At 45.0% G+C, this 26,095-nt stretch overlaps 1 protein-coding gene across 3 annotated transcripts in view; it reads left to right on the forward strand.

The window, feature by feature from the left end:
* Positions 1 to 26,095, forward strand: part of ARHGAP29 (Rho GTPase activating protein 29) — a 258,004-nt gene that overhangs the window by 123,670 nt on the left and 108,239 nt on the right. For 2 of the 3 annotated variants that reach the window (XM_033915737.1, XM_033915738.1), the window contains exons 7-10: positions 15,306 to 15,443; positions 15,705 to 15,769; positions 15,953 to 16,063; positions 16,185 to 16,265. In XM_033915737.1, coding sequence (XP_033771628.1) covers positions 15,306 to 15,443; positions 15,705 to 15,769; positions 15,953 to 16,063; positions 16,185 to 16,265 — 395 coding nt within the window. The remainder of the gene's footprint in view (positions 1 to 15,305; positions 15,444 to 15,704; positions 15,770 to 15,952; positions 16,064 to 16,184; positions 16,266 to 26,095) is intronic. The other variant, XM_033915739.1, reaches the window with a different exon arrangement.

Here is a 26,095-nt window from a genome sequence, read left to right on the forward strand (position 1 = left end):
CTTACGGGCCGCATCGAGGCGGAGGAAGATATCTTCTTTTTCAAGGGTCCCACGACAACAAGAGGGCATCCGTTGAAAATCAGGGGTGGGAAACTACGAGGTGACACCAGGAAGTTCTTTTTCACTGAAAGAGTGGTTGATCGTTGGAATAGTCTTCCACTACAGGTGATTGAGGCCAGCAGCGTGCCTGATTTTAAGGCCAAATGGGATGGGCACATGGGATCTATTCACAGGGCAAAGGTAGGGGAGGGACATTAAGGTGGGCAGACTAGATGGGCCGTGGGCCCTTATCTGCCGTCTATTTCTATGTTTCTATGTTAACCATTTTAGTTGCTCTTCTCTGGACCCTTTTGAGTAGTACCGTGTCCTTCTTCATGTACGGTGACCAGTGCTGAACGCAGTATTCCAGGTGAGGGTGTACCATGGCCCGGTACAGCGGCATGATACCATGGCCCTTTTCGCTACCGCCGCCTTTCCTGGGAGGTCTCTCCAAGTAATGCCTCGGACATCTTGTATTCGTGAATAAGATTTTTGTTACCAACATGCATCACCTTACACTTATCCACGTTGAACCTCATTTGCCATATCACGGCCCATTTCTCAAGCGTGTTTGTCACGTTGCAGATCTTCACAATCCTCCTGCGTCTTCACTACTCTGAATAACTTGGAATCATCTGCAAATTTAATCACCTCGCTCGTCAAACCAATTTCCAGACCATTTATAAATATGTTGAAGAGCATGGGTCCTAGCACCGAACCCTGCGGCACTCCACTGGTGACGTTTTTCCAGTCCATTTACCTGCACACTCTGTTTCCTATCCGCCAGCTAGTTTTTAATCCACGTGAATATTTCACCCTTGATTCCATGTGTGAAATATGTATATCATACACATAATTCTGCCACTATCTTAAGGTTCTGCAGGGTCTTTTTTTCTGATAGTTACTTTTAATGGTTGTCCCAATATAAGATTTAATAAAAGGCTTAATTTAATTTAAATACTGATATTTTTATTATAGTATAAAATAAGCACATTGCGATTAAGTGTGGAATACAGTATCTGACAAATGTCCCCCACATCACTGATGGTGTACTCTTGCTTTTTTGACAAAATTTTCAAATATATTTTCGCATAATTGCAGCAGTTCCTGCAATAATGCATAGAATCTCCTTCAGCTGAGAAATTGTTGGTTTGTTAGTATAGAGCAGTGTATCACAGTCTGTGTGCCTCGTCACACTAGTGTGCCTCCTGAGATTCCAAGTGTGCTGCGGCTCAGAGGATGAAAAGAAGTGCTGGCCAGCTGACTTGGCTCTCGCTGCGAGGCACCTCCTGTAGTGCCGGTGCTGCATCTTCCTACTACCTTTATGTTTCTCTCTGCGCACAAACCCCTCCCCTCCCCCCCGGCAGCATCTTACTGCTGCTGTCATGTTTCTTTCTGCCCCCCCCCCCTCCCGACAAGCAGCGGCAGCTCCGTGTGCTTTTTAACTTGGTCACACAGCTGCTGCTAGGATTAATTTAGACACCGTTTCATCTGGGGGCCTTTGCTAGGCCGGCCGGCATCATCGAAACGGGCCCGGCCTAGCAAAGGCCCCGAGGCTCCTGGATGAAACGGTGTCTAAATTAATCCTAGAGGCAACTGTGTGACCAAGTTAAAAAGCACACAGTGAGCTGCCACTAAAGACGGGAGAAGTACTGCTGGACAAGGGAGAAGGGAAAATGAAGGGAGAAGGGGGAGGATGGAAGGGAGAAGGGGGTACCGCTGGACATGTGGAGAGGAAGAGGTGCTGCTGGTCAGGGGAAAGGGAAGGAAGAAGTGGAGGGGAGGGAAAGGAAAGATGCTACACACTGGAGGAGAAGGTGAGATGGTGGATGAGGAGAGAGCATATTAGCTGTGAGTGTGATTTGGAGGAGGGAAGGAAGGAAAATTGTTACAGGAAGAGTGAGAGTTATGAGAGAAGGAGAAATGGGCATAGGGTAGAGGAGAGGGAGAAATGCATGAGGAAAAAACATGGGTTGGGGAGTGGGAAGGAAGGATGTTACTTGAGGGAAAAGGCAAGAGAGAAAGTGTGCAAGAGGCAGAAAGGGTTGGACTCATGGAGAGAGTGAAATGGATGGGAAGGAGAAATGTCACACTCGGGGAGGAAGGAGGAGAGGGTAAAGAGTGAAAAGTTGGACTCATGGAGGGGAGTGAGAAAGAGATGTTGGTTAGGGGAGGGAAGGAGGACCGGAGGATAAGAAGCATGCAGGAGGAAGAGAGAAAGAAATGTTGGATTGGTAGAAAGGAGGGAGAAATGTTGGACTGGGAGCAGGGCCAGAAAGGAGGAAGGGAGAAAAAAATGTTATATATACTGGGGAGGGGGGGATAGGAAGAAGAGATGACTAAAGGAAGGGAGAGATACCAGACCAGGGAATAGAAGGGAAGGAGGGGAGTCTGGTAGCATAATAGAAATAGTTAGTAGTAGTAGTAGAGAGATACCAGATTATGGGAAGGAGAGGAGATGCCAGACTGGGAAGGGGAACAGGAAGGAGAGAAATGTCGGATCACTGGGAGGAGGGAGGGAAGGAGAGAGATGTCAAACCATGGAAATGGTGAAGGAAGGAGAGAGAGGAAGGGCAGGTAAGACACGGAAAAGTAGATTTTGAGAATAAAGCAGAAAATTGGAAAAATTGTATGTTAAGTTAATGCCAAAGATGGATGCAAGGCAGAAAGTGAAGGAGAAAAAAAACAGTCAATAGATAAGAAGGCACTGGAAACATAGTTAAAAGCAAAGAAAAATAGTCACCACACAACAAAGGTAGGGAAAATGATTTTATTTTCAATATAGTGATAGAAATGTCAGTTTTGAGAATTTATATCTGCTGTGTATATTGTGTGCATATGAAAAATGAATGGAAAAAAATTGTATTACAATTAGTAAAGGTGCAGGATCTGGGGAAGAGCTTGGGTGGTTATAGGGTGGAGCTTAGGAGGTCTGTGGTTGGGGTACTCAGTTGATATTTGTTAGACTTCCCTGCTGGCACGCTGTACTGGCATTTCAGGGCCTGTCTGGAGGGCCTCTGCTAATGCGTGGATGTCGACGTGATGCTGTCAGCATGCACATGTCAACACGGTGACGTCCACGCATTTCCAGGTGCCTCAAGCCATGGCCACTACCTTTAGTGTTTGAGACACTGGTATAGACACTAGACTTTTCCAAAGAAAGAAGTCACATGGTGTCATAGTGCACAATCTCGGTGGCCAGTTCTTTTCACCAGTGCATGAGATAACATTGCCAGGAAATTTCTTTTGCAACAACTCAATTGTTTTGCGTTCAGTGTGACAGGTTGCACTGTCCTGCTGGAACCACATGTCTTCCAGATCCACACTGTCCAATTAAGGTCCGTTGGTTGCAGTTTTTGTGTCAGTTGAACCTTGTAAGCATGAAGATACAGATCTTTAGTGAAAATTCACTGCATGGTGATTCTCGAAATTGCTGTAAATGATGGCAAATCAAGGTTCCTGGACTCTCGGCAACACTTTCACTCACTATGGCAATGTTTTCAATAGACCAGCCAGTGCGAGGGCGCCTTGCTGTTTTCATGTCTACAACTGAACCAGTTTGCTGAATTTGTTGATCGGTCTTTTAACTGTACATGAAAAAAATAAGAGCTAGTGCGTTTTTTTGGCCCAAAATTAATATAAGACACTGTCTTATTTTCGGGGAAACACGGTAGGAGTTATCAGGAAAGGAACGGAAAACAAAAATGAAAATATATATAATGCCCTTATCGCTTTGTAGTATGGCCGCACCTCAAATACTGTATGCAATTCTGGTCGCCATATCTCAAAAAGATGTAGTGGAATTAGTAAAGGTTCAGAGAAGGGTGACAAAAATGATAGAAGGGATGGGTTGACTTCCCTATGAGGAAAGGCTAAAGCAGTTAGGGCTCTCCGGCTTGGAGAAGAGACAGCTCAGGAGTGATATGATAGGAGTCAATAAAATACTGAATGGAATAGAAAGAGTAAATGTGAATCGCTTATTTAAACTAAACTAAACCTTTAGTTTGTATACCACATCATCTCCATAAAGATAGAGTTCAACACGGTTTACTCCTTCCAAACACCCTAGGACTAGGGGGCATACAATGAAGCTACTAAGCAGTAGATTTTACAACAAACTAGAGAAAATATTACTTCACACAACATATAAATAGCTCTGGAATTTGATGCCAGAGAATGTGGTGAAATCAGCTTAGCAGGGTTAAACTTAGCAGGGTTAAAAAAAAAAAAAAAAGTTTGGATGATTTTCTAAAAGAGAAGTCCATAGGCCATTATTGAGATGGCTTGGGGAAATCCAGTGCTTATTCCTAGGATGAGCAGCATAAAATCTGTTTTAGTACTTGGGTTCAAGCTAGGTACTTGGGACCTGGGTTGGCCACTGTTGGAAACAGGATACTAGGTTTGATGGACCTTCGGTCTGTCCCAGTACTGCAATTCTTATGTTCTTATCTAATACATACCTTTTTAATGCCCTATGATTGTAGACAGAGATACTGAATATTATACCTTTTAAACAAATCAATTTTTGCTTTTTAATGAGCCAACAGATTTTTATCTATAAACCCACAATTCGTTTCTACCCCAAGCTTTAAGTCACTAAGTCTCCCAGAAAAGTAATTTTCACTTAACCAGAGAGGTGTCCTTTGTTCTCAGCAGTTCTTGGAAAATTCCTAACTATTGGGATATCTGATACTGATTTTGTTTTACACCACGTTCCTTGAATAAAAACGCCATATGAAGAATCAGTCTAAGAAAACGATCTTGTCATTACAGAGAATACAGTGAAATCTTCAGCTCAATGTGCAGTAATAATCAAAAGAGAAAATAGGCTATTAGGCATGCTTTGTGCAGCTGTGGTCACCCACTCTCAAAAACAAAATGTAGTGGAACTAGGTAAGATACACAAGGGGAACCAAGATAGTAGAATGGATCAGCTCTTCAATAGTGATAAATCAGGTTAGGTCTTTTAGCTGAAAGGAAACAGTTGAGAAGACGGATAAGTAGATGAATTCATGAGTGGGCACAGTAGACTCCTTGGCCTTAAATCTCTAGCATAATGGCGCTAAGTTGTCTTTGGAATGGGCCAAACTTGGCATTGCTGCTACTATGAATTTTTTTTTTTTTTTGCTCAAAACATAATAAGCCATAGAGTTAGAAGAAGTAGAAAAACAGTAACATTGCTGGATTTGAAAAGGATTTAGGCAAATCTTAAAGGAAAAGTTTATAAACCATTATTTGTTTTATAGACTTGAGAAAACTACTGTTTTTCCCTTGGAGTGAACTGCAAGGATTGTATCTATTACATCAAATTCTGCCAGGTATTTGTGACTTGAATTGGCCACTGTCACAAGCCATGATGCTTGTTATAGCAGACCATGTGGTCTAACCCCGTGTTGTACATCTTATGTTCAAAAGGTATACTCACATTATGCCAGGACAAGCAGGCAGCATATTCTCACATGTGGGTGACGTCATCTATGAAGCCCCGGTATGGACAGCTTTAAAAGTGCATCACCACTTTAAGAAAGTTCACAAACTGCCTCCACTGCACATGCGTGGGTGCCTTCCTGCCCAACGCAGGCTCATGGCTCCTCATTTCTTAGTTTTCCGTGGAGCTAAGAAGTCGTCTCTCTGAACTCTGTTCAGTTTTTTGCCATTTGCTTTCCCGCGTACTTGTTTTTTTTCTTAATTTTTGTTTAATTTTATTTCGTTTTAAAAGAAAAAATGAAGAACACCACTTTCTTCCAGCGTTTTCTCGGGGGCTTCAGCTGCCAAGACTTTCATTTTTTTCCTCAGCCATTGTTTTGGCTGATGCAGTCTTTTTGATCTTTTTTTCTCTTTTTTTTTTTTCCAGGCCATTAATGGACTAAAAAAAAAAAAGTGTTATAGGTGCCCAAGGCCAACTTCTTTTCCCAGCACTTGGTGCTTCAGCTCCTTTTGCCCAGACCACCGGGCGAAACTTGTGCCCGGTGTATTACCCTGCAGAAATGTTTGAGAAACTTCAACAGGAAAAATTGTTCGGGATATGCAAGGGCATTGATAGAAACTTTCATCATCGAAAACATCTACACTGGCATTGGGAGACATTGCTCCGTCTGGTAAGCCAGTTCACAGTTTGCCAGCTTTCCAATCGGCATTGCAGGTCATTTTGCATTGAGTCTCTTGATGCTGACCAAGCAGTGATGCTCGCTTTCCAGCTTGCCTCAACTTCGAGGTGTGCATCCTTCTTATCCCAGGACAAGCAGGCAGCCTATTCTCACATGGGTGACGTCATCGATGGAGCCCGGATGTGGAAGCCTCGCAAGCAGACTTGCTTGTAGAAACTTAGAAGTTTCTAGACAACCACACCGCGCATGTGCGAATGCCTTCCTGCCCAGCGCAGGGCGAGTCTCCTCAGTTCTCAGTTTTCCGCGGAGCCAAGAAGTCTGTCTTTGACTCTCTGGGTTTAACTTTGTTACTTCGTGCCTTCTCTCACCGTGGTTTGTGTTAATTTTCTTCACGAATCGCTGTTTTCTTTTATTTCTTGTTAAATGAATAAATAATAATAATAATTTTATTTTCTTCCGGTCGACTGGAGGGGCAGGCCTCTCGGCCACAGCCCAGGGGCTTCGGCCTTGCGGCAGCTGTTTTTCCTCCTATGTCCCGGCCTGCAATGGGCTTCAAGAAGTGTAGCCAGTGCCAGCGTGCGATTTCCCTCGTGGACCCACATCGTCATTGTCTCAACTGCTTTGGGCAGGGCCATCAACTGAAGTTGTGCGAGCGCTGTTCTACTCTTCAACCTCATGCCCGTAAACGTCGTTAAATTTTAGTGGAGAAGCTTTTTGGGATGGACTCTTCAGTCACACCCTCGTCTTTGAAGGAGACCTCGAATCCACCTTCTGCTGAGGGTCCTCCTGCCTCCATGACTCCGACCTCGAGCATCATTAAGCCTTCCTCATTTGCGGCAGCTCTTGCTTGCAGTACATCTGTATCTTCCCCTGGTTCCTCAGGTCAGATAGCTCAGCAGAAAGTTCCAGCGGTGGTTATCAAGGTTGCTAAGACTTCAAGTTGAAGCGCATTTCCACTGCCACTTTGGAACCTCCAGCCAAAGCAGGTGGTCCGGTTTCAGAAGCGGATCCATCCTTGCCGGCTTCTTTCCAGACCATGTTAGAGAAGCAATTTATTCAGTTCCTTACTAATATGGGACCGAAGTTCGCTACTCTAATTCAGCCTGGGCATTCTAGGTCGAGGTCGAGCCTCTTCCTATGCCTCTGGCTGAAGCTACACACTCTATGCAGGGAGCAGAGTGTATGCGAGTGTCTGGTCTGGCATATCTGCACTCAAAGCAAGGAGTAGATTCTTTGCAAGTGCCTCAACAGGAATCTTCACACTCCATACAGGGAGCAGAGTCTTTGGGAGTGCATCGAGATTCCTCCACCAAGACTCCTGAGCTTCGATCTACAGCTTCTAGCCCCATCCATTCCTTGGTGGCAACATCTGCTTCCATCTCCAAAGCCAATTCTCGATTCTCGAGACCTGCTTCCAGGCACCATTCTCGACGTCGATCGAGACCTTCCTCGAGGCATACCTGCAGACATAGGTCCTTCTTCAACTAAGCCTCGATCATCACCTGCCAGCTCTACTAGACCTCCGACTCCTCGATCAAGGTCCCCGTTTCCAGACCTCGAGGACTCAGCGGCTTCTCTTGCTTCGTCCAAGTCTCCTTATTCTTTTGATGCCTATTTTCCTGCCAAAGCTTCATCTTCGACCCAGGCTTCCTTGAGGTCCTTGAGTCCCTCTCGAGGCAAGGCATCGGCAGATCAGCTATCTTTCTCTTCTTTTCTTCATCAAATGGCTGCTGACTTGGATCTTCAGTTAGATGCTGGTTCTAAATACTCTAAGGAGTACCTCGAAGTCATGCATCTTCCTCTACCTCCAGCAGAGTCACTTAAGCTTCTGTCTCAGACTTTTACACGATGCCTGGAGGCGCCTTATGCAATTCCTGCTGTTCCAGGCAATTTGGACTCCAGGTATAAGGATTTGAGACTTTGCAGTTGTCTCATCAGTCTCTGCTTGTGGAGTCCTCTTTGACGAGATCCCATCCTTCCAGAGTTTATGCTACCATTTCTCCTGGAAGGGAAGGGAAAACCATGGACAAGTTTGGACGTCGCCTTTACCAAAATGCCATGATGTCCTCCAAAGTCCTCAATTATAATTTTCATTTTGTCACTTATTTCAAGTTCCTCATTGATCTTCTTCCAAAATTTCTCAGCTATTTAGATGCTCAGAAGCACTTCGAGTTTCAAGAAGTCATAGCTACTCTGTCTCAACTCAGATTACATCTTCTCCAGTCTTCTTATGGTGCCTTTGAGTTGTCCGCCAGGGCGACTGCTTGTTCTGTAGCAATGCGTCGCCTAGCCTGGCTTTGCACCATTGACATGGACCCTAATCTTCAAGACTGCTTGGCTAATATTCCTTGTGCAGGCAATGAATCTATCGAGGCAGCCACCAAGAAATTGTCTGAACATGAAAAATCATTTGCTTCTGTTGTCAGACCAAAACCTAAGCCAGCTCCTGCCAAGCCTGCATGACCTTCTCCAATTTTCCAGAGGTGTTTTGCTCCAAGAGCGGCTCCTTACACTCATCCGCCTCCAAAGAAACATCAGAATCAGAAGCAACATAAATCTCAACCTTCTGCTGCATCTAAGGCTGCGCAGCCTTTTTGACTGTTTATAACAGAGATAACCTCCATCGTTCTGTCTCTGTCCTCTCTTTCCCCCATTGGAGGTCACCTCCATCATTTTTATCACCAATGGAAGACAATTACATCCGACCTCTGGGTGTTGTCAATCATCAGGGAAGGATACTCTCTTCATTTCACTCAGGTTCCACCAGAGCTTCCTCCAAGGGAATATCCTTCCAGTCCATCCCAGACTGCCCTTCTTCTTCAGGAAGCTCAAGCTCTGCTTCGTCTCCATGCCGTCAAACCAGTTCCTTTGGAATAGCAGAACAGGGGGTTTTACTCCCGTTACTTCCTTGTTCCGAAGAAGTTAGGCGATCTGCGACCCATCCTGGATCTCAGGGCTCTCAACAAATTTTTCGTCAAAAAAAAATTTTGAATGTTGTCCCTGGCGTCCCTTTATCCCCTTCTGGATCAAAACGACTGGTTTTGCTCTCTGAATCTCTAAGAGGCCTATACTCATATTCCCACTCATCTGGCCTCCTGTCATTACCTCAGATTTTGGGTGGGGAATCTGCATTACCAATTCAGAATGCTGCCCTTTGGCCTGGCTTCATCTCCCAGAGTGTTCACCGAGTGCCTAGTAGTGGTAGCAGCAGCTCTACGGAACCATGGTCTTCAGGTGTTTCCCTACCTAGATGACTGGCTCATCAAAGATTCAACATCTCAGGGGGTTATTGTAGCGACCCAATGGACTACGTGGTTCCTACAAAGTGTGGGATTCGAAATCAACTTTCCCAAATCAAATTTCAGCCCCTCTTAGCATCTACAATTCATCGGAGCTGTTCTCGACACTATTCACCTCAGAGCATTCCTTCTGCAACAACGTCTGGAAGCTCTCCTTCAACTCTTGTCATGCAGTGTCTTCCCGCTCTTCAATCTCAGCAAGTCACATGATGGTACTATTAGATCACATGGCCTTCACAGTACACGTGACTCCTTTTGCCAGACTTCACCTCCGCATTCCTCAGTGGACCCTGGCATCTCAGTGGACGCAGGCTTGCGATCCACTTTCTCGACACATTACTGTCACTCCTTCCTTGAGACAGTCTCTCTGCTGGTGGATGCTCTCTTCCAATCTCTCCAGAGGCTTACTGTTTCAAACGCCCCCTCATCAGAAGGTCCTCACAACAGATTCCTCGACCTACGCTTAGGGCGCTCATCTCGATGGTCTCTGTACTCAACGCCACTGGACCAGTACGGATCGTCAGTGTCGCATAAATCTGTTGGAACTCAGAGCGATCTTCAATGCTCTCAAAGCTTTTCAACATCTTCTTTATGACCAGGTAGTCCTCATTCGGACGAACAACCAAGTTGCCATGTACTATGTCAACAAACAGGGAGTGATGGGATCTTCCTTCCTTTGTCAAGAAGCTCTGAAGGTTTGGACCTGGGCGATCCGTGACAACACCTTCCTCAAAGCTGTCTACATTCAAGGGGCAAACAATTGCTTGGCGGACAACTTGAGTTGTTTTCTGCAACCTCACGAATAGACATTCCATTCCTCGCCCCTTCATCACACCTTTTCAAAGTGGGGAACGCCTCAGATCTCTTTGCAGCTCCTCACAACTACAAACTGCCTCAGTTCTGCTCCAGAATATATTTTCATCATTGCCTCGAGGCAGATGCTTTCTTACTGGAATGGATGAATCTCTTCCTGTATGCATTCCCTCCGTTCCCTCTCATTCTCAAGACTCTTACTTAAGCGTTTTTTCAAGATCTTCGGCCCAGCAATCCTCACTCTGGTTAGTGAAAATTTAAAACAAGGAATCATGCCAAAAGCATGGAAACAATCTATCATTTATCCTATTATCAAAGATCAAAAAATTAGTATTGAAGATTTGTCAAATTACAGACCAATAGCGAACATTCAATTTCTATCAAAACTAACTGAGAAGGTTGTGTTTAACCAGATATCAGATTTTATTGATAAAACTAATATCCTTCACCCCAATCAAACTGGCTTTAGACAACATCATTCCACAGAACATTCACTAATAGGTATGACTACAGTCATACATTATTTTTTGGACCATCACCAATCAGTTCTTTTAATTTCTATAGATCTTTCGGCTGCCTTCGACACTATCGATCATGAGCTGTTATTAAATAGGCTCCAATCTATAGGTGTTACAGACCAAGTTCTATCTTGGTTTCAATCTTACTTCTCTGATCGTTCTTCAACCGTGTTCTTCAATAATAAAACTTCCGACACTTTCACTACATTAAACGGCGTCCCCCAAGGTTCTATACTGTCTCCCCTTTTGTTTAATATTTTTCTTGCCCCACTGTTGACCTTATGTCAATCTATCGGCTTTAATGTATTTGCCTATGCTGACGATATTCAACTTTTGCATCCCATTGACACCAATAATCCTTTGGACATTCCCTTAATCAATACAAAACTGGAAAAAATCCACCACTGGCTGAACAATAATAGACTTGCATTGAATATTAATAAATCAAACGTGATGCTTTTCCCCTGGAAGGATAATCTCAAACTCAACCTTCCAATTTCTATCAATGGTCAACCTTTGCAAGAGGTACACAATATTAAAATTTTAGGAATTATCTTTGATCACAAACTCACTTTTCATGACCATATCAGTAGCATTATCAAATCTTCCTTTTTCAGGCTCCGACAAATCCGCTCCGTTTCACAATTTCTCTCTGCTGATTCTATCAATATCCTTATTCATTCTCTTGTCATTTCCAAGATAGACTATTGTAATGCTTTGTTTGTTGGAATAGCTCAAAAAGAAATTAAACGTCTACAGATAATTCAAAACACGTCCATTAAGCTCATTTTTAAAGCCAAAAAATTTGATCATGTAACACCCCTTCTTAAGGAAGCCCACTGGCTTCCGGTGGCACATCGAATAATATACAAACTCTGCTTGCTCACATTTAAATCTCTTTCTTCTAAAACCCCGGCTTTCATTTACAAATTATTAATCCCTTACACATCCAATAGAACATTAAGATCTACTGAACAGCATTTGTTAACGATCCCTTCCCTTAAAATTATAAATACTCGACGACAGTTTATTTTTTCAGTTACAGCTCCCCAAACCTGGAATTCTCTCCCTGGTTACTTAAGAGAAGAAATTAACATAGAAAAATTTAAATGTAAACTGAAGACTTTTCTCTATAATGACGCCTTCACAAATTAATCATAAAAATGACCTTTTAATCATTACCTGTTCTATTTAAATTAATCCTTTGTTTTTGAACTAATTTTACTTTCTTTCTACAATCTTATCTTAACAATATTATTATTATTACCCTTCCCTTATGTGTTCTCCTTACATGTTTCTTTAACTTTTATTTACATTGTAATTTCTTACCCATCCTTTCCCTCTGTTTCCAGTCTTGTTAAATTTTGTCAATAGTCTGTTTTAGTCTCATTTATTGTATTATTCCTTTTATATTGTAATTTTATGGAAATGTACATCGCTTAGAATTTAGATTAAGCGATTAATCAAATCCTCATTAAACTTGAAACTTAAACTTGAAACTCTTGTCAAGTTGAAGAACACTCATGCCACCATGATTCTGATTGCTCCGCGGTGGCCAAGACAACCTTGGTACTCCCTTCTACTTCAACTCAGCAGCAGGGAGCCATATCTTCTACCAGTTTTTCCATCTCTGCTTATACAGAGTCAGGGATCTCTGCTTCATCCCAACCTGCAGTCTCTACACCTGACAGCTTGGTGCCTCTCAACATAACTCCTCTTCAGTTTTCTCAACCTGTAAGAGACATTTTAGAGGCTTCTAGGAAGCCTGCCACTAGGCAATGCTACTACCAAAAATGGACTAGATTTGCTACGTGGTGTTTTTCTCATGATAAGAAGCCTCAGGGTTCCTCCTTATCTTCTGTTCTGGATTATCTTTTGCACTTATCCACCTCTGGCCTCAAGTCTACATCGATATGAGTCCATCTCAGTGTAATTGCTGCTTTCCATCAGCCTATTGAAGGGAAACCCCTCTCTGCTCATCCCGTGGTTTCCAGATTCATGAAAGGACTTTTCAATGTCAAACATCCTCTTAAACTGCCTCCAGTGGTTTGGGACCTCAATGTTGTTCTTGCTCAATTGATGAAGCCTCCATTTGAACCAATGTCTACGGCTCATCTGAAATATCTCACTTGGAAAGTGGTGTTTCTCATTGCCCTCACTTCTGCTTGATGAGTTAGTGAGCTGCAAGCTTTAGTAGCTGATCCTCCTTTTGCTGTCTTCCATCATGACAAGGTGGTCATCCGTACTCATCCTGAATTCTTACCTAAAGTGGTTTCAGAATTTCATCTCAACCAATCCATTGTTCTTCCAGTGTTCTTTCCAAAGTCTCATTTTCACCCTGGAGAATCAGCCCTTCATACTCTGGACTGTAAACGTGTTTTGGCCTTCTATTTGAAACACACCAAACCACACAGAACTGCTCCTCAACTTTTTGTCTCCTTCGATCCAAACAAGTTGGGACATCCAATCTCTAAGCGTGCCATCTCCAACTGGATGGCTGCTTGTATCTCTTTCTGCTATACCCAGGCTGGATTACACCTACAGAGTCGAGTCACAGCCCATAAAGTCAGAACAATGGCAGCTTCAGTAGCTTTCCTCAGTTCTACACCTATTGAGGAAATTTGCAAAGGTGCTACTTGGTCCTCGGTTCATACTTTCACCTCTCACTATTGTCTGGATACTTTCTCCAGACGGGATGGCCATTTTGGCCAGAGAGTATTACAAAATTTATTCTCCTAAGTTGCCAACGCTCCCACTATCCCATTCTAGTTAGCTTGGAGGTCACCCATATGTGAGAATAGGCTGCCTGCTTGTCCTGGGATAAAGCACAGTTACTTGCCGTTAACAGTTGTTATCCAGGGACAGCAGGCAGCTAGTCTCACAACCCACCCACTTCCCCTGGTTGGCTTCTTTGCTAGCTATCTGAACTGAGGAGACTTGCCCTGCGCTGGGCGGAAAGGCACTCGCGCATACGCAGTGTGGTCGACTCGAAACTTCTAAGTTTCTACAAGCAAGTCTGCTTGCGAGGCTTCCGCAGCCGGGCTCTGTCTATGGCGTCATCCATATGTGAGAATAGCTGCCTGCAGTCCCTGGATAACAACTGTTACAATAAGTAACTGTGCTTTATAGTCACCTTCGGGGCAAGCCATGGCACCAATGTTATCGGCAGATAAGCCAATGGTACTGGTGCTTTCCTTCTGGATACAGCTCGATGCGTTATTCTGAAGTTGCTTCAGTGCTGCAAGTGACTGCTTACCTCGTATCGATTTCCTTGGTATCGGTCCATCCTACATACAAGACTACCAGGTCCTACGGTACCACAGCTGGTTTCTCCGGAGCAACATCAATCTTGCGGAGACGAGGACATTTTTCCCCCTTGTCATTCTCTAAGCAGCATCCCTTTTCTTGCTCAAACCCAAACATTCTGATCCACATTGCTTTCTGCAGTGACCCACCTTCTGACCTGGACTCTGGCCTCTTCTCCCCTTGGGTAATTTAAAAAAAAAAAAAAAGTTGCCCTGGTAATCTAGTGCCCCCACCCTTTCGCTGATAGTTTTTTAAGTTGCTCTGGGGGGGCTTTGTGTCTCTCCCACCTTCTAAACAAATTCCCTGGTAGTCTAGTATCTGCGTTCCTCCCCCTCTCCAGGTCAGCCAATAAATTCCCTGATAGTCTAGTAGGACACACACCCACCCCACCACCCCAAGCTTAAGCTCCTTGACTGTACCTCAAATGAGGCAGAAACGATACCCACTCACTTCTGCCTCAAGCATTGTCTGCTTTAAAGTGGTGGTGCCCTGCCCTACATGGAACATCCTGGAATGAACTAGGCATATTGGTTTGCCATATAAGGGAATGACAAATTCACCCTGCATGGTTCATCCCAGCTTGCAGATGGTGCTGAAGGTAGGAGCAAATGGGCATTTCTCCTGTTTTGTTTGAGATATGGAATTGGGGGCCTAGGCTTGAGGTCACAGGGTGGTGGTGGGAAGTCCCACTAGACTTGGAAATGGACGGGGAAGAGGCTACTAGACTACCAGGAAATTTGTTTACAAGGTGGATGGGAGGAGGAGGGGGCCATTACACTATAAGGGATATTTTCTGGGGATCAGGATGAGAAGGGGGCAATCAGTCATGGAATGGGGTGGATGCCCCTAGTCACCAAGGATGTTATTTTGGGGGGTGCATAAAGATGTGTCATGTTGAAAGGATGTTTGTCAGGAGATCAGGTGAGGGTTATAGGCTGACGTATGACTTGTATGGCCAATTAATGCTCAGGCACTGACAGGAAGTTGACACCTAACAATGAGCCATGGATTACTGCTGTGATTTTTAATGCAACAGTACTGCTGTGATTTTTAATGCAACAGTAATTTGTGTGTTTATTGTTTCATACCATGATATTTTTGTGGTATTAATTTTGCAGTAGAGTGCAGAGACTACTGTGAGGCTTTTTGCATGGGCTTCACTATGTCCACACTACGTCTCTATGTCTAAAATTTTATTTCTTTACTGTTTGTTTTGCTTATAGAACATCTCCGGGCCGAAGAGATTGATAATATGCTCCTAAGTCATGATAGTGGAATTGAATCTGCATTATTATATGCTAAGTCGTGGTCAAAATATACCAAGGAGGTGTTGGCCTGGGTTGAAAAACGGCTTAGTCTGGGTGAGTGTTTTACCTAATTAGCTGTGTCAGGATGGATTTAGATTTTCTGTCAGGGGCTTGTGTTACAGACTGTTTAATATGATTTCTGAGTTAGTAAATATTCCACTGAATTGAATTCAAGTAAATTTTGATGGATTATAATCAAATGTAGGGGAGGTATGCAAATGCAATCTTTACAGAGAAATGTGCATAAAAATTTAACTGTAATGAATTTGATTTCGTGTTGCATTATGTCTTATCTTCTCTCCTGCTCACACTAAGAAATGGAATGCGCTAGAAACTTTGCAAAAATGGCTGAAACTGCTAGAGCTGCTGTTGGACCACAGGTAAATATATACTTTTGTTTGTTTATGTAAGGAAAGGTATTGAAAAAACAGTTTTCAGAGTTTATTTAAATTTGCTTTGTGTTTTGACATGTAATTTACTAGTATATTTGTTTTAAACAGGAGCTGTTTATATAAACTGAATTTTAGATACATTTTTTTTGTAAAATCTTATGTTTTGACCAGGTATTTATGCCATTCCAGTCAATATACTCAACAGCTTTTCAGAATGATATTGAAAGTAGTCAACTTATGCTTCAAACTACAACAGCTCTACAAACTAACAAATTTGTGCAGGTAAGAATTTCAAAATTCTTGTGAATGGAATTCTAGGGGGAAAATTAATATGAATGGTTTGTATATTTTGTTTCCTTAAATGGTAAAACATAGTAATATATTTATATGATTACATTACTAGCCACTCCTGGGGAGAAGAAATGAGTTGGACAAACAACGAAAAGAAATTAAAGAGCTCTGGCACCGTGAACTAAAGAAAATGGTTTGTATTGTTATGTGCATGTATCTGTATTTTATATCATTTGTGTACTTATGGAAGCAAAACTTCGTATGCACTTTAAAGTGATTTCTCCTATGGGAACAGCTTTATAAATGACTCCTAAAAATTGAACACCAAAAGATTATACCCGTCTTAACATGATCTGTGTCTAGGGAAGGGGTGTCAAACTCATTCACATAAGGGGCCGAAATCTAAAACATAGGCTAGGTCACTGGCCAAATTTTTTATTTTAAGATACTTAGGGATCCTTTTATTAAGGTATGCTAGTAGACAACGAAGATGAAGTGGAAAACATGAAAAAGGATCTACAAAAGTTAGAAGAATGGTCTAATATCTGGCAAATAAAATTAAATGCAAAGAAGTGCTGAGTAATGCATTTGGGGATTAGAAATCGGAAGGAGCTGTATGTGCTGGGAGGTGAGAGGGGAGAGAGACCTTGGGGTGATAGTGTCTGAAGTTCTAAAGGTGAAGAAACAGTGTAACAAGGCGGTACATAAGAATTGCCGCTGCTGGGTCAGACCAGTGGTCCATTGTGCCCAGCAATCCGCTCCCACAGCGGTCCTTAGGTCAAAGACCAGTGCCCTAACTGAGACTAGCCTTACCTGCGTACGTTCTGGTTCAGCAGGAACTTGTCTAACTTTGTCTTGAATCCATGGAGGGTGTTTTCCCTTATAACAGCCTCCAGAAGAGCATTCCAGTTTTCTACCACTCTCAGGGTGAAGAAGAACTTCCTTATGTTTGTGCGGAATCTATCCCCTTTCAACTTTAGAGAGTGCCCTCTCGTTCTCTCTACCTTGGAGAGGGTGAACAACCTGTCTTTATCTACTAAGTCTATTCCCTTCATTATCTTGAATGTTTAGATCAGGGGTGCCCACACTTTTTGGGCTTGCGAGCTACTTTTAAAATGACCAAGTCAAAATTTTAAAAAAACACAACGCACACTGTACGCATAGAAAATGTTAATTATCATTCCTATTCCAGGGTTTTTCAAAGAGATCAAAGCAGATGACTCTATGCACTATCACCTCAGTAACAACCATACAAAAATAGACAAATATACCCCCCTCCCTTTTTACTAAACCACAATAGCAGTTTTTAGAACGCAGGGAGCTGTGCTGAATGCCCAGCGCTGCTCTCGACGCTCATAGGCTCCCTACGCTAAAAAACTCTATTGCGGTTTAGTAAAAGGGGACCTTAGTGTAAAATATAGACAGCAGATATAAATTCAGACACATTTTGATCACTAAATTTAAAATAAAATCATTTTTCCTACCTTGTCTGGTGATTTCATGAGTCTCTGGTTGCACTTTCTTCTTCTGACTGTGCATCCAATCTTTCTTCCCTTCTTTTAGCCTGTATGCTTCCTCTCCTCCAGACCTCGTTCCCTCCCCCAACTTTTCCTTCCTCTCTCCCTGCCCTTTCTTTCTCTCTGCCTCCCTTTCTTTTTTTTCTGTTTCTCTTCTTTTCTTCTGTCTCCCTGTCTGCCCTTTTTCTTTCTTTCTCCCTGCCCTCCCCCAAGCCACTGCCATCGGGGACCAGGACCCAAACCGCCACCAATAACAGGCCCGAAAGCCGACGCGCCCCAAGCTCTCCCTGCTTCGGCCGACCAGCATTCCTCTCCCCGACGTCAATTCTGCCTTCGGGGAGAGGAAGGCTGATTGGCCCAAGATCGCGATCGACCTATTGGGGGAAGTGCTGTCGGGTCCTGCCTTCGCGGAAACAGAAAGTAGGCAGGACCCGGCAGCAAGAAGAGCAAATGCTTCACTAACCTGTCAGAGCTCTCAACATGTGCATGCCAGCCTCCCTTCTCCCCCCCCCCCCTCGGACATAACTTCCGGTTTCGGAGGGAAGAGAAGGGAAGCCGACACGCACACGTTAGAGCCACGGAGCATAAGTTCGCTACGGGCTGAAATCTCCAAGCCGGTGTTTTTTTTTGTTGTTTTTTTTTTAAATGTTCAGCAGCGGTGGCAGCAGTAGATGACAGCTGGGCGGACCGCCCAGCTAAAAGGCCCTAGAGAGAACACTGGAGAGGAAGGCTAATCGGCCCGGTAGATCAGGACAGCAACACGAGTCTATCACGGAGCCCGGGATGGGCTCCGCGATTGACTCGCGTTGCCTTCCTGAGCTACTGGTAGATCGCGATCGACGTGTTGGGCACCCCTGGTTTAGATCATGTCCCCTCTCAGTCTCTTCTTTTCAAGGGAGAAGAGGCCCAGTTTCTCTAATCTCTCACTGTACGGCAACTCCTCCAGCCCCTTAACCATTTTAGTAGCTCTTCTCAGGACCCTTTTGAGTAGTACCGTGTCCTTCTTCATGTACGATGACCAGTACTGGACGCAGTATTCCAGGTGAGGGCGTACCATGGCCCTGTACAGCGGCATGATAATCTTCTCCGATCTGTTCGTGATCCCCTTCTTAATCATTCCTAGCATTCTGTTCGCCCTTTTCATCGCCGCGCATTGCACGGACTGCTTCATTGACTTGTCGACCAGTACTCCCAAGTCCATTTCATGGGGGGTCTCTCCAAGTACTGCACTGGACATCCTGTATTCGTGTTACTGACATGCATCACTGGACATCCTGTATTTTTGTTACTGACATGCATCACCTTACACTTATCCATGTTAAACCTCATTTGCCATGTCACGGCCCATTTCTCGAGCATGTTTGTCACATTGCAGGTCCTCACAATCCTTTTGTGTCTTTACTACTCTTAATAACTTCGTATTGTCTGCAAATTTTATCACCTCACTCGTCATACCAATTTCCAGGTCATTTATAAATATGTTGAAGAGCACGGGTCCAAGCGCGAACCCTGCGACACTCCACTCGTGACGCTTTTCCATTTACCCCCGCTCTGTTTCCTATCCGCCAACCAGTTTTTAATCCACGTGAGTATTTCACCCTCGATTCCATGGCTCACAATTTTTCAAAGTAGTTGTTCATGCGAGACCTTGTCATAGAAACATATAGAAACATAGAAGATGACGGCAGAAAAGGGCTACAGCCCATCAAGTCTGCCCACTCTGCTTACCCACCCCCTGTCTATGCCCTAATGACCCAATTTCCTTATCTTGACCCTCGTAGGGATCCCACATGGGTATCCCATTTATTCTTAAAGTCTGGCACGCTGTCTGCCTCGATCACCTGCACTGCGCCTTCTGAAAATCCAGATATACAATGTTGACCGGGTCATCCTTGTCTGTCTGCCTATTAACTCCCTCGAAGAAGTGCAGCAAGTTCGTCTAGCAAGATCTTCCATTGCTGAAGCCATGCTGGCTGGTTCTCATCAGATTGTGTCCGTCAAGGTGGTCAATTATGCAGTTCTTTATCAGCCCTTTACCATCTTTCCTGGTATCAAGGTCAGACTCACCGGTCTTTAGTTTCCCGGATCTCCCCTCAAATGTTTCTTGACGTTCGGCATAATATTTGCCACTTTCCAGTCTTCCGGAATCCTTCCTGATTTGATCGACAGATTGGTTATTAGTTGAGCAGTTCAGCTATAACCCCTTTCAGTTCCTTGCTTACCCTCAGATGGATGCCGTCCAGTATAGGGGATTTATCGTTTTTTAAGCCTCTCAATCTGCCTGCTTACCTCTTCTAGACTGACCGTCACCCCAATCAGTTTCCCGTCTTCGTTTCCTGCATATAGCCTGTCGGCTTCCAGTATGTTGTGTATATCCTCTTCGGTAAATACAGATGCAAAAAATGTGTTCAGTTTTTGGCGATGGCTTTGTCCTCCTTTAGCACTCCCTTTATTCCATGTTGCCAGAAGGATGCTAGGCTGTATAGGGAGAGGAGTGACCAGTAGAAGAAAGAAGGTGTTCATGCCCCTGTGCAGGTCGATGGAGAGGCCCCACTTGGAGTATTGTGTTCAGTTTTGGACCTAAAAGATTTGAAGCGGTCCAGAGGAAGGCGACGAAAATGGTAGGAGGTTTGTGCCAGAAGATGTATGAGGAGAGACTGGAAGCCCTGAATATGTATACCCTAGAGGAAAGAAGGGACAGGGGAGATATGATTCAGATGTTCAAATACTTCAAAGATATTAACGTAGAACATAATCTATTCCAGAGAGCTTGAGTGGTGGTAGATACAAGAGTAATGTTAGGAAATTCTTCTTTACGGATAAGGTGGTAGATGTATGGAATGCACTCCTGAGGGAGGTGGTGGAGAAGAAAATGGTGACAGAGTTCAAACAAGCATGGGATGAACACAGAGGATCTCTAATCAGAAAATAATGGGTATACATTGAAGGAACTAAGGCCAGTACTGGGCAGGCTTGCACGGCCTGTGTCCCATATATGGGCATTCAATTGAGGATGGGCTGGAGAGGGTTTTGATGGCTGGGATGGTTAAGATGGGCTAGAGTGTGCTTTGATGGAGACTCCAGTAGATGGAACCTAAGTACACTATTGGTCAGGGCTCTGGGTTTCTTGCCCAGTAATATATAAGAAAAAGGACCTTTTAAAATTAATTTATGGAGCTTGTATGGTTGGGAAGACTGGATGGACCACTATGTTACTTAATGGCAGAAGGGAGTGGTTTTGTTTTGTTTTTGTTTTGTTGTTTTTTTTCACTTAGCAGATTGGATGCCCTCTCCTTCCTGCCAACGGAGGCACCCTACCCACCAAACTATCCCCTACCCTCCTTCCTGCCTTCCAAAAAAAAAGAAAAAAAAGGCAGGAGGGATGCCCACTCCTTCCTGCCATTTAGTAACACAGATACTAATAAAAGGACGCTTTAGTCTTAGTAAAAGTATAGGGTTACAACCTCTCCAACCCCACGCTAGCTTTGTGATTTCATCCCAAATAGATGATGTTTATGAAATCCCTTTTGGGTCTTGAGATATCTAATGTAGAAAAAGGCCCATCCCTCATAGGTTGTGAAAAGTCAAGGTCTTACCTTCAGCTAATTTCAGCAGGAGGCTCCTCCTGTATCCCATAATGCACAGGGAGGGACCTAAGGTCTGACGTCTGAGCAAATCAGACCTTAGGCCTCACCCTGTTATTCACATGGGATACAGATGAAGGAGCCTAAGGTCGAAGATGACAGGCCTCCCCCTCTCCAGTGCACCATGTGATAGCACGAGGATGATCCTAAGGCCCTGATTGGCTCAGATATCTAAGGCTCCTCCATTTGGGCCCTTTAGGCATCTGAGCCAATTAGAGCCTTAATCTCCCTGTGCATCACATGGTGCACTGGAGAGGGTGAGGAACATCATTTTCGATGGGTGGGACTCAAAGCTGAAGGGACAGTGCTTCCCTCCAGCTCCCAACATTTAACAAAGGTGGTGGTGGGGTTTCGTGGAGTAGGGAGAGTCGGGGAAAGCATCTGGTGGCAGGAGGGAGTGGGCATCCCTCTTGCCTTTTTTTTCACGGAGAGGGTAGGGGATGGTTGGGGGTGGGGGTCGGTGGCATGGGGAGTTCCAGGACCAGGCATGGCATGGGGTAATTGGCCAGGCAGGATGGAGTAGGCATCCCTCCTGCCATTTTTGCTGTGGTGGGTGGGGGGAGCGGTCGCAGTGCTGGTTCGGGGGGCAGGGGGTTGTTGGGAAAGTCATCAGCAAGGGGGGCTTTTTTTTTTAATGGGGCAGATTGTGCATGTGTAACACATGCACAACATCTGTGCCATTAAAAAAAGAAGCAGCTCTAACAGCAGTGACAGGAAGTAGCTTCCTCTGTCACTGCTGTTAGGGCTCTGTGCATGTGTCAATCGCTCACCTCCATTCACATCATTTGCATGCAAATTTGGTAGTACATTGATCGTTTGTCCAGTCGATATCTTTAGTGCATCCAGGCCCTTATGTTTCTGCATTTTATAGAGGTATCATTTACTTAAAACAGAATCCCTAAAGGTTTTATGTTTACACCTAGAACTCTTTGGGAGCACCAGTTAAATATCAAAATAGATAGCGGCAGGGACAAAAGCCTAGATGACACCCAGAAAAATCAGGCATGCTAGCAGTGTTTCCTATATTTAGTAACTTGAGTCAATAAACATAAAATAAATTGCCATGTCAATAAAGAAAATAATTTCACATCTATAAGTGTCATGTGCAGGAGGGTATTTCTTAGAAGCCAACCAAAACTATTTTATTTTTGTTTGTTTTGGCTGAAACTGAATCTGTGACTAAAACTCATTACCTGGTTTCAGTCAAAACTGAAAGTAAAAATGTATTTAACTGCCCCCTCTCTCTCTCCTGATGGGGAGTTGCTTCCTCTCTGAATCCACTAATCTTCCTCTGCCCTGCTGGATGGGAGCACTCCCCCCACCAGCCGATCTTTCAAGCCCAGTAGTGCAGTTGGGGCAGGAGTAATCCCAGTCTTTTCTGTTCATGCCAATTCTGCTCTCAGAATGAGTGTTATGACTTCAGCACTGAAATTGAAATTTTGTTTCTACTCTCACTTGTGGGTTCAGTCTCTTTGAGTAGGAGACTATGGCCTAGATTCACTAAGCAAACCAATTGTGTACCGATCGGTTTGCAAACCCTTTGCGACCCGATTTCCTTCCGACCCGCTTCACTAACCTGTGTACTGATCCGATCCGGATCCATGCATGTAAATGAGGGAAATGGCATGCAAAGTAGGCAGGGATGCGATTCGCTAAACAAAAATCTTGAACACTGACTGGGCTGTGCAATCACCAAGAAGCAACTGCTCAGAACCAGTCGCTCACCTCCTTTCCGACTGTCCTACCAGCCCTGAAATAAACCCGCTGTCTCTGCTCTCTGACGCGACCTCCTCTTTGCCTCCCCAACTCTCTCTTTGCCTCCCCAGTCATAGAAACATAGAATATGACGGCAGAAAAGGGCCTTCGGCCCAACAAGTCTGCCCACTCAAATAACCCTCCCCCTTAAGTTCTTCTTTGAAGTGAACCCACATGTTGATCCCATTTGTCCTTAAAGTCAGTCACGTTATTGGCCTCAACTATCTGAAGTGGAAGATCATTTCAACGGTCAACCACCCTTTCGGTGAAGAAGTCCTAGTGTCACCATGAAATCTCCCGCCCCTGATTTTTAGCGGATGCCCTCTTGTTGCCATAGGTCCTGTAAGGAAAAAGATGTCTTCTTCTACCTCAATACGACCAGTAACGTATTTGAACGTCTCTATCATGTCACCCCTCTCTCTGCGTTCCTTGAGAGAGTATAGCTACAGCTAACCTAGACGTTCTTCATATGGGATATCCTTGAGTCCTGAGACCATCCTGGTGGCCAACCGTTGAACCGATTCTATTCTCAGCACATCCTTCTGATATTGTGGCCTTCAAAATTGTACACAGTATTCCAGATGTGGTCTCACCATGGACCTGTATAGTGGCATTACCACTTCGGGCTTTCTGCTGACAAAACTTCTCCGGATGCAACACTGCATTTGTCTAGCTTTGTATGAGGCTTTCTCCTCTTTGTCTTTCTCCGCCTCTCTCTCTCTCTCTCTCTCTCTCTCTCTCTCTTTCTCTCTCTCTCCCTCTCTCTCTCTCTCTCTCTCTCTCTCTCTCTCTCCCCCTCTCTCTCTCTCTCTCTTTCTCTCTCTATCTCTGCCTCTCTCTCTCTCTCTCTGCCTCTCTCTCTTTCTCTCTCTATCTCTGCCTCTCTCTCTCTCTCTCTCTCTCTCTCTCTTAGAGAGCTGCACGGGAACGGGGATGACGGGAATCCCGCGGGACCCGCGGGGATCCCGTGGGGACGCCCCCTAGGGTCGCGGGGATCCCGTGGGGACGCCTCCGAGGGTCGCGGGGTTCCTGCGGGGTTGGATCGCAGCGGGATTGGTCGAGCCGCGAGGGTAGTCTCCTTCTCCTTACCTGCCCTGTCGCAGCACACATCCGAATGGAAATCTTCCCGATGTCAGCGCTGACGTCGGAGGGAGGGCTTAAGCAAAGCCCTCCCTTCCTCCGACGTCAGCGCTGACATCAGGAAGACTTCCGGTCGGCTGTGTGCGGCAGGGCAGGTAGGAAGAAGGCAATGGCGTACGAAAGAGGGGGGAGGGGGCGGACCGCCCCGGAGAATGTGCACAGCCGGTCAGATCCCCCGATCGACCGACAACAGGCCCGGCCGACAAATCTCCCTGCCCTGTAGCCGCGAATCTAAATTACCTCTTACAGCAGCTTCACTACTCCAGCTGCTGTAAGAAGGTAATTTAGATTCGCGGCTACAGGACAGGGAGATTTGTCCGACCGGGCCTGTTCTGTTGTCGGTCCGGTGCAAAAGCGCCACAAAGGTGGAGGCAGGGAGGGAGGAAAGGTGGAGTGGAGAAGAAAAGACGCTTAAGGGGGGAGAAGGCCGCTGAAAGTACTGGGGAAGACAAAGGGGTGGAAAAGAACGCTGAAAGGACATGGGGTAAGGGGGGGGAAGGACCCTGAAAGCACTGGGGAAGACAAAGGGGTGGAGAATGCCACTGAAAGGACATGGGGAAGACAGAGGGGGGAGAAGGCCGCTGAAAGGACATGGGGAAGGCAGAGAGGGGAGAAGGATGCTGCCTGACAGGACATGGGAAAGATGGTGGGGGAGAAGGACACTGAAAGGGAAGAGGGAATGGGAAGAAGACGCTGGCAGGGAAGAAGACAGAGGTGCCAGACTATGGGGGGAGCGGAGGGAAAAAGATGGGTGCCAGACCAATTTGGGAGGGGGGAGAAAGGGAGAGGCACAGTAACAGAGCAAATGGAAGACACAGAGAGAAGAGAGGCAGTGGATGGAAGGAATTGAATGAGAACATGAAGAAAGCAGAAACCAGGCAATAAAGGTAGGAAAAAAATTATTATTATTTTTTTTTTTTTGCTTAAGGATAAAGTAGTATATTAGTTGTGTTGATAAAAATTTATAAACATTAGAGGCTCTGGTAGAAACCCGTTTACAAAGTATGTATTCTTCCCAATTAATATTTCCAAATTAATAAAGTCTTTTTGCTTATTTTTAAATGGGTTTCTACCAGAGCCTTTAATTCAGTAGCATAATTAAATGAAATAACTATTTCTGTAGTTTATAGGGACAGGCGGGGACGTAGGGGATTCCTCGTGGGGACGGAGGGGATTCCTCGCGGGGACGGGTGGGGACGGAGGGATTCCTCGCGGGGACGGGTGGGGACGGGTGGGAGTCCTCACGGGGACGGGTGGGGACGGGTGGGACTTTGGCGGGGACGGGTGGGGACGGGTGAGATTTCTGTCCCCGCGCAACTCTCTACTCTCTCTCTCTATCTCTGCCTCTCTCTCTCTCTCTCTCTCTATCTCTGCCTCTCTCTCTCTCTCTCTCTCTATCTCTGCCTCTCTCTCTCTCTCTCTCTATCTCTGCCTCTCTCTCTCTCTCTCTCTCTCTCTCTCTCTGCCTCTCTCTATCTCTGCCTCTCTCTCTCTATCTCTGCCTCTCTCTCTCTCTCTCTCTCTCTGCCTCTCTCTATCTCTGCCTCTCTCTCTCTCTCTCTGCCTCTCTCTCTCTCTATCTCTCTCTGCCTCTCTCTCTCTCTCTCTCTCTCTCTCTCTGCCTCTCTCTCTCTCTCTCTCTCTTTCTCTCTCTCTCTCTGCCTCTCTCTCTCTCTATCTCTTTCTCTCTCTCTCTCTCTCTGCCTCTCTCTCTCTCTCTGCCTCTCTCTCTATCTCTGCCTCTCTCTCTCTCTCTATCTCTGCCTCTCTCTCTCTCTCTCTATCTCTGCCTCTCTCTCTCTCTCTCTCTCTCTCTCTCTCTCTCTGCCTCTCTCTCTCTCTCTCTCTCTATCTCTGCCTCTCTCTCTCTCTCTCTCTCTCTATCTCTGCCTCTCTCTCTCTCTCTATCTCTGCCTCTGCCTCTGCCTCTCTCTCTCTCTCTCTCTATCTCTGCCTCTCTCTCTCTC

The sequence above is a fragment of the Geotrypetes seraphini genome, chromosome 12, assembly GCF_902459505.1.
Source record: "Geotrypetes seraphini chromosome 12, aGeoSer1.1, whole genome shotgun sequence".
Classification (NCBI taxonomy): Eukaryota; Metazoa; Chordata; class Amphibia; order Gymnophiona; family Dermophiidae; genus Geotrypetes; species Geotrypetes seraphini.